This window comes from Poecilia reticulata, linkage group LG3 (genome assembly GCF_000633615.1).
Source record: "Poecilia reticulata strain Guanapo linkage group LG3, Guppy_female_1.0+MT, whole genome shotgun sequence".
NCBI classification, from domain to species: domain Eukaryota; kingdom Metazoa; phylum Chordata; class Actinopteri; order Cyprinodontiformes; family Poeciliidae; genus Poecilia; species Poecilia reticulata.
This window is the reverse complement of record NC_024333.1, coordinates 14,900,487-14,908,961: the sequence shown is the minus strand read 5'-3', so window position 1 is coordinate 14,908,961 and position 8,475 is coordinate 14,900,487. Positions and strand designations below refer to the sequence as shown.

General features: G+C 39.9%; 1 protein-coding gene across 3 annotated transcripts in view; it reads right to left on the bottom strand.

Moving 5' to 3' along the window:
- Nucleotides 1–2,558: 2,558 nt before the first annotated feature.
- tpcn2 (two pore segment channel 2) overlaps nucleotides 2,559–8,475 on the bottom strand; it is a 44,247-nt gene continuing 38,330 nt past the window's right edge. For all 3 annotated transcript variants that reach the window (XM_008405015.2, XM_008405017.2, XM_008405016.1), the window contains 5 exons: nucleotides 6,340–6,436; nucleotides 6,050–6,132; nucleotides 5,876–5,957; nucleotides 3,213–3,304; nucleotides 2,559–3,128 (listed from right to left, as the gene is read on the bottom strand). In XM_008405015.2, the coding sequence (XP_008403237.1) occupies nucleotides 3,014–3,128; nucleotides 3,213–3,304; nucleotides 5,876–5,957; nucleotides 6,050–6,132; nucleotides 6,340–6,436 (469 nt within the window). In that variant the 3' untranslated portion in view covers nucleotides 2,559–3,013. The remainder of the gene's footprint in view (nucleotides 3,129–3,212; nucleotides 3,305–5,875; nucleotides 5,958–6,049; nucleotides 6,133–6,339; nucleotides 6,437–8,475) is intronic.

Genomic DNA, 8,475 nt, shown 5'->3' with positions numbered 1-8,475 from the left:
CAGTGATCACTTATAAATGAATGAGTAAATATTTAAAGTATTGAGCACAGTACCATTTTTAATAATGTATTTATATTTATTGTGTGCCGATGTAAAGTTTCCTGTCTGGTGAGAAAGCTTACTCAATTCACTGTAATCTACCTAATGGTATAAACAAAGTTGGTTGATTGATTGACTCTGCAATATACAGTATTATTGTGTCTCATTTTTGATGAAGAAAAACTAAAATTCCCATAGAAAGTTAAGACGGGACAGCTTTCAGAACCAGAACACTTACCTTCAGTTGTTGTTTACATCAAATACGACTTAAGAGATTTAACTTTGAAATTTGATGCCTTGAAACTGGGTCTCTGTTTCTTTAAGAAACTCCTACTCTTTTGAACACCCTGCCCTCATTATTGTTGCTAATGTTTAAGAGTTGTATTTCAAAACAGCTGTGAAATTTGTTGAAGCAAAGTGAGCCTTGGTCATTTACATTTACAGGTACAGGTACATGGAAAAATTTTGAATATAAGAAAGTTCTACATTTTTGTGACTCTTTTCAGAAAGTGAAGATCATATATTATGTGACAGATCCAAGCAAAAAAAAACATTGTCACACACAAATTGAGAATATGGGATTTAAATTTTAGCCCTGGTTAAATATATGTATTAGGAAAGTTAGATCTGTGTGACATGTCACAGTGTTGAGCCATGTTCCCAAAGGAAACATTAGTACTTGGCAAAGCAATGTCTGACAAATCAACCTGTTTTGTACAGATAAGATTAGATAACAGTAGACAGACTGATGGGCGGGCAGACAGACAGACGGATGGATGGAAATTTTATTAATCCCTTTAGGATTTTCCCTTAGGGAAATTGTAATTCCCATCTCTCACAGAGCACCCATACATCAAATACTTAATGTTTTTTTTTTAAATACATAAACAGCCCTATCCTATAGTCCCACTGTTTTTGTTGGGCTCCTCTTAGCCTTCCTTCTAACCTCCAGTGAAGAGTTGAACAGTTTCATTGCACAAGAGACAAAGGAGTTCCTCAGCCTGTTGGTCCTGCACTTTAGAAGAAGCAGTCTCCCACTGAACCTGCTTTCCTGGCTGCTGATGACAGACTGAAGAAGGTGGCTGGCATTGTCCATAATAGCCTGGAGTTTCTGCTATGTTCTCCTCTCTGCTACTGTTGCTAGAGTCCAGCCTCGTACCGACCACTGAGCTAGCCTACTTAATTTATTTCTCCAACCTGGAAAGGTCTGCCTTTGAGATGCTTCTACCCCAGCATAGGAGTAGTTGTAGCGTTTTGTTATACGCTGTTGACGGCGTACAATAAAACGCTGGCAACAGCAAACTGGTCAAACAACCCCAGCAGCTTTTCATAGATGTTAAAGGATCTCAGTAGTACATCTTCGTCTGGGATTTCTTATAGAGCTGCTTTGTGTTGCTTGTCCAGTCCAGCTTTATTGTCCAGCCACAAGCCAAAATATTTACTCTGCAAATCAAGGTATTTCCTGGATTGTTTTTTCATCCTGTTGATATAATTCTCCAAATCCTGGAAACTTCATTCCACATGTAGAGTATGCTGACTGCAGCCAACCTCCTAGAACGTGCAATCAGACCAATCACATCAACAATCCAGCAGCTTCTTACACAAGCGGGTTAATTTAATCTATTCACATTATTTTAACAAATAGAAAAACTTAAATAAATTAGACTGTTTTTAGCAGCACTTACAAACTAAACTAAACAATCTGATTTAATTCATTTTCATATATTTAGGGCGATACCTAAAATACACCCGAGGTAAAATAAAACCATTTTAGGAGTCAGAGTACTTTTTTTCCTAAATGCAGAGCTATGAAGTCTGGGGACTGTAGTCTAACCTAAAGACACAACCGCTGCTAAAAAGAATCTCTGATCAGATTTGTTTAAGTATTAAGTACTGATGCCACAGTGGCTTTTATGCCCATAAAACAAAATTTGGATGACATGTTTCTGTAAACGTTGGATCAATTCTAACATGTTTGTGTCTGCAACACATTAGAGTAGTGTTTCTCAACCCTGGTCCTCAGCACCCCCCTGTCCTGCATGTCTTGGGTATTTCCCTTCTGCCACACACCTGAATTGTATCTCTGGGTGATTAACAGGCTTCTGCACCACTTGATGGTCATACAATCATTTGAATCAGCTGTTCTGGAATAGAGGCACATCTAAAACATGCAGAGCAGGGGGACGGTGAGGACCAAGGTGGAGAAACACTGCATTAGAGGGAGCGCTTGATTTAGCCAACCCGTGACCCTCCAGGGTGCACCAGACTCTGTTCAGATGTGGGGATAACACGCATCTGGGCTTATCTGATAGTAGACGGCCTGAACACTGACAATGGTATTAGAATCTGACCAACAGAAAGGTCATAGGTCGGGTTAAAAATAGCTTACGCAGCTACTTTAGTTCAGGCATGTTGTGCTGTGCAGAAGTTGAATATTTTGCACTTTGCAGAGTAATTTATGTCATGATGACAACAGTGGGTGCAATCAGCACCAAGAATGTTGGTGAATGAACTATAAATCAGAGAACTGATGTTGTATTTAGGGCTGTTTGGACATAGTCAGAGCTCTACGGAAATAGGTGTTTTCTCGCCTGACGGAGGAATTACTGCTTCTTTGCTTCTCAGTCTTAATGATCCAAGAGGCCATGGCAGCTCTGAACCTCCACCACATCCCCATATCCTCCCCTGCTCTGTCCTGGTTCAGTATTGTTGTCAAATGGCTCCAGTTTAATAAAAAAAAGAGAAAATATGGCTTACTTTTCTGTAAATGAAAGATTCGGTACAGCAAATCTTTATAGAGAGGAAAACCTACACATTCAAAAGTTCTTTATGGCAACTCTTGAATGTTAACCGCTTAATGTTTTGAGTTTCAAAGTAAACCTCCAGTTGAATCCTTGTGGTTAGTTCTTCTGAAGGGAAAGTCTACTGTTGATTCACTTGAATACCTTCCTACTCCACCAGCAGCTTCAGGGCCTCAGTGCAGAGAGGACCTAATGTTCTGATGTTCGTGTCTCCATTCCAGGTGGAGGTGAGGGTGCTGGTGTAACTGGCAAACTAATTCCTCTTCAGTTGGTTCTTGGATCTGTTCTCTGAGAAAACAAGCAAGAGGGATTAGCATATCTCAGGTATATCTTAGATATACCTGGACCCATCAGGAACAGGTGTTGACCTACTTGAACATGAACTGGACTGAAGTTTCATATCGGATTTTCTCCACATCTGTAACAGAGCAGCTGTGACTACGGTCCCACTTGTAGATGAAGTTCTGTCAGACAAAATAGAACCATTAAATTAATATTCTCACACATCAGATTTAAGATCAAATCTGCTGCAAAAACAAATCTCAATTCTCTTTTCCCCTTTTAGAGCAATTTATTTATAAAAATGTAGATTTGGTCCTATAGATTAATCTTTATCTGCAGTAATTGGTATGTTGATAACACTAAACCTGGCTGAGAAGCCATTTCTATGCCTAAAGCTGATTCTCTTTACTCTTGACAATCAGCCTTCAATGAAGATGCTTCTTAATCTTAATGTCCACTGGCTTCTTAATTGTAGCAACAAGCCCCTTACTTGGGAGCAGCTACATATACGGTGTTTTGGGAAAATTGTAGTCAGTGATTCTACAGGAAAGCTAAGAATTTAACACGTTGGAATGACACACCACTTTTATTGATCACATGATTTGTGTGATGCAAAAGAGTTCTGCAAAATGTATCTACTTTGAAAGGGCTGATACTTCATCTCAGCACAAAAAACTTTTATAAAAAACTTTTTTTCCCTAAAGTACCATGTTTGCACTAAACATTTATATTTATAATTTCAATTTTCATAATTAAATGATTAATGGAAATGCAGCTGTCTTTATATTAACAGTTCTATTGCAGTTACAATACCAAAATTTTGAAATCATGAGTAAAAATCTGTTTTAAAAATCTCCTTCACTGTTTGTTTAGGAATAAAACAGACCTGGCAACAGTGGGGAGATGCTGATGGTTCACCCCAAAAATAGGAGAAATCTCTATGGACTGTAGAAGTGCTTTTCAAAGCAATAATTGTCAGGAAAGACATACCGTATTTTCCGCACTAAAAGGCACACTGGATTATAAGGCGCATCTTCAATGAATGGCCTATTTTAAAACTTTTCATATATAAGGCACATAGGATAGACGCTACAGTAGAGGCTGGTGTTACATTATGCATCCACTAGATGGAGCTGCACTAAAATGAATGTCAACAAAACGGTCCGACTGGTCAGCGAGGAGAGCCTTCCTCGACTGGGCCGGGGCGTGGCTGGACGATGGTACCCTTCTCCATTTGCCCACAGCATGTTCGTGGAGAACATGGTGATAAATGACCTGCAGACGACCTGATTCTAGACTGTCAGTAGGTAGATAGGTCAGTCAAACTTTATTAATAATTACAAACCAGCGTTCTGACAACTATCACAGCATGCACCGCGCGCTGCTTCTTCTACGGGCGAAAATTAAGTCGGCGGCTGCTTACTGTAGTTGCTAGACCTGTTGTGGCTCAATATTGGTCCATATATAAGGCGCACCGGATTATAAGCCGCACTGTCGGCTTTTGAGGAAATTGAAGGTTTTTAGGTGCGCCTTATAGTGCGGAAAATATGGTAATAAATTATCGTTACACATCATTCTGGGAAATTTTGTGACAACATTTCTACACTTCAAGAAGGGAACTCACAGGTGGAAAACCTTTAAGACAGAAAACAGATTGACAGTATTCCAGACTGTAAACGTTCAAGTAAATTCATTGCAAGATCGAAGTCTGCAAGAAATAAAATAAATACATCAAAACAAAAAGATGTATCTCAGACTTCATAAGTTGATTTAGAGGGGCTGAAGGAAAAAGCATCCTCTGGCTAAAGAGAACCCAGCCACACGGCAACAGCAGTAAAGTTGCATCACAATGAAACAATGGGACAATGTTTCATTGTCCCATTGTTGGACCTCATAGCAGAGGCCTGGCCATTATATACCACGGCATGTTCGACTTGAACCAAGCAAAGCATATCAGCATATGAAAGCTGATATGCAAATTATTTCCAGCATCCTCAGCATTAGTTACTCAGACCCTGGAAAGCCTTCAGAATAGGGGCGCACTAATAAATCTGCCCTAATTTTCTTAATTTTGGGAGATTAGTAATTGGCTTCACAGTTAAGTGTCAGCCAATCAAATCCACTGATCTTTTCTACCTCGGCAAAGGCTAAAAATCAGCCACTGTGTTGAATACGATGCTTGCCACTATTGTATTTGTATTGGCACTACTTTGTGAAGCGGAAGGTTACGCGCTTATAAAGACAAAGGCAGAGCCTCCTTGCTTCTTTTCGTTCTGTGTGTTCGGCCACAGAGCAAGGTAGCGTGGCTACCAGTTAAATTGATAATGTATCCTGTCTCCTATATATTTTCATAAGTAAGTTAATACTTCTGCAAAGATGTATTCATGAGGTACAGATGATGATGAAGAGACCAGAGACTCCCGTGGAAATAATGGGAGATCCGCTGCAGAAGTACCAACACACTGTCCTCTTTTGCTCTGCTGTGACGGATGTTTGACTGACAGACCACCTCACCAGGTTATGTCTACATGTGTGCAGTTAACAATAGCCACCCAAGTTGTTGACGATCAACAACTGATCATGTTGCCAACTCAGTGATTTTCTTGCTATATTTAGCAATATTTCAGTATTGGACAAAATCGGCTTTTTAAAGGTCGGTAATTGGCGATTGTCCAGAAAATTGCAAATCTGTTCAGCCCTACTTTCAAACTTTAGGCTTGTGTGGGGTATCAGTGTTCCATCAGCAAACTGACCTCCAGAATGAGAGCCACAAACAGGTTGACCCACATCACAGAGGAGGTGAGCCACCAGCACACAAAGTACACTTTGGACCACCTGGAGGAGACATAAACCATCATCATCATCATCATCATCACAGATCCCTTCCAAAAATTAAGAACTGTGGTGTGTGTAGAAAGCTTCCTTACTCTGATGTGTATCTGCTGTATGCTTCCATGAAGGCCTGCCAGTTGTTGACGATCATGACATCATAGAGCAGAATAACGGCTGCCTGAGCAGACACACAGCATGGCATCATTCAGCTAGCTTTAGTACAGACACACATTTAAAGCTAATGTTGCTGAGACTTTAAACCCTCAAAAAAACATAAAACAACAGTAAAATGTGAACACAGCTATACTACACGATGGCTTAGAACAAGTATTGAAATAATACAGGGGATGAATCCCAATGACTGACATCTGGGTGTTTTACTCACAGCGAAATCATCAAAGTTGTTGGGCCAGTATCCCAGCTGTTCGTAAGTGCCACACGCCATGCTGAAGTTAGATGTGGTGTTGTCCATGGAGAACACACTGGAACACACACACACAGTATCAGAAATGTGCCAGTGAACCAATGTTAATGTAGTCAACGATGACGATAACCAAATGATTTTGTTGACGACTTTTTTTTCATGACGATTACCTCCATCGTGAAAATGTCATGGCTTGTGATGCACAGTGTATTTAACGGGGTCTGACTTTACCCTGTTCTGAGTGACCATTTTGAAGACCTTTTACTGCTTATGTACTTTGTACTGTTAAGAGTTCAGCTTACTTGATTTTATTTTTATTTTTTTCAGATTTGTAAATATTACATTGCTGTCAGATGACTAAGACATGACAATATATCTGTAGGTTTTTGTTGATAAGATGAAAACTAGACAAAAATGCTGGTTGGTGGTCTTCTTGCTGATTTTTATTGGCAAAAAATGTTTAGTAGCATTACAACCAGTAGAAGGGGGTCTGTCAGACATTCAAAATGTGGATGGCACATTTCTGCCTATTGTGCTTGTCATCTGTCAGGCAAAAGTTAAATGAATCAGTAATGGAAGGCGCGTGAGATGAGACTCCTCAGTGATGGTCGACAGGTGAAACGCCATCTCCAGGAACAAAATTATCAAAAGAAGGATTTTCATTACAGAAGAAGATTGGACGAAAAGGAACAGGTGGTTTGGCATAAACTGGTTTGTTTATGCCAAACAAACCTGAGCTTCCTCAATCTGGAAGCTCAGGTAGAGGACGATGATGATGATATGACTGATAGCTTAAAAGTAGGGCAGCACTGGTAATTACCAGACTCCTAGTTCACCTGACAGTTCAGACAAACAATAGTTTCACTTGCTCACACTGGTAGCAAATGAATACTTAATGAAGACCTAGAAATTTCTAGGTCTTCATTAAGTATTCCTGTAATCGTTCCTCGTTACTTTCTTCTCTCCTTAAATCCTTTTCTCTCTCTCAGTTTTTCTACAGATACTTTCAATATTCAAAGCTTTGTCTTTCTGTTCTTCTGTTTAACCAATGTTTTACATTACCATCTATAAGACAGGCCTATGGCATGAGCGGGCATTAGGGGGCATTGCCCACCCACAGAATCTGCCTTCCTGTCCACCTTCCTGGACTGGAAGTTGTTTTTTTGTTTTTGATTTTTAATTATTTTTATCTGAGTGGCCAACTTTCTATTATTCCTATTTTGATTTGATGCAGTAGGAACTCCCGTACTTCCCGTATCTGACTGTGCCCTTTGTCTCCGGTGTTCTGTTTATCTGTGCTACCCGAAAATCCGTCCAACCTGGTAATGCACATGCGCATATCGATGCTACATCACATACTGCTTACTCAGCAGATTTCTTATAAATACGTCCTGCCTGTGGAAGTATCGTTTCATGTGTTTTATTTAATCGTATGGTAAGTTTTATTTAATTTATTTTATACCTGGTGTAACGCTAATGCTAATATCTCCCGATTGACAGGTACGTCAGCGGGGCCCTTATGTTATTCGTTCCACGGGGGAGAGATTAAATAAACGGAGACCGCCTCCAAACCCAGACTGCATGTCTTGTGGTTTGTCTGGTCACCACACAACACACACAATCCACCGGTCACACTGGCTTCCATGAAGCTGCTGTATTACTTCATGCTTTTAGTTTACATGACAGGCAGTTTGCAAATATATTTATAAATGGCTTTAGTTTGCCATCTGCAAAGTCTTTACTACTGTAAACAAGTCATTGTTTTAGCGGTTAATTGGGACAAAATACGTTGTTTTGTGGGCTATTTTGTCCCTATATTTTAAAATAATTTAGTTTAATTACACTCTTTTTTATTATTAAACTTTGCTAAATAGATGTTGGTAGTGATGTGGGATTGAAGCTGTGTAATAGTCGTGTAATATTAATCATATCCTATCATTTCAGGAGCACAGTGACCTGCGCAGTTCGGTGGACACATTGTGGCTGCGCTGCATCTCATAACATGCCACCTTATTGTGGTGGAGGGGTTTGAGTGTCCCAATGATCCTAGGAGCTATGCTGTCTGGGGCTTTATGCCCCTGGTAGGGTCACCCAAGG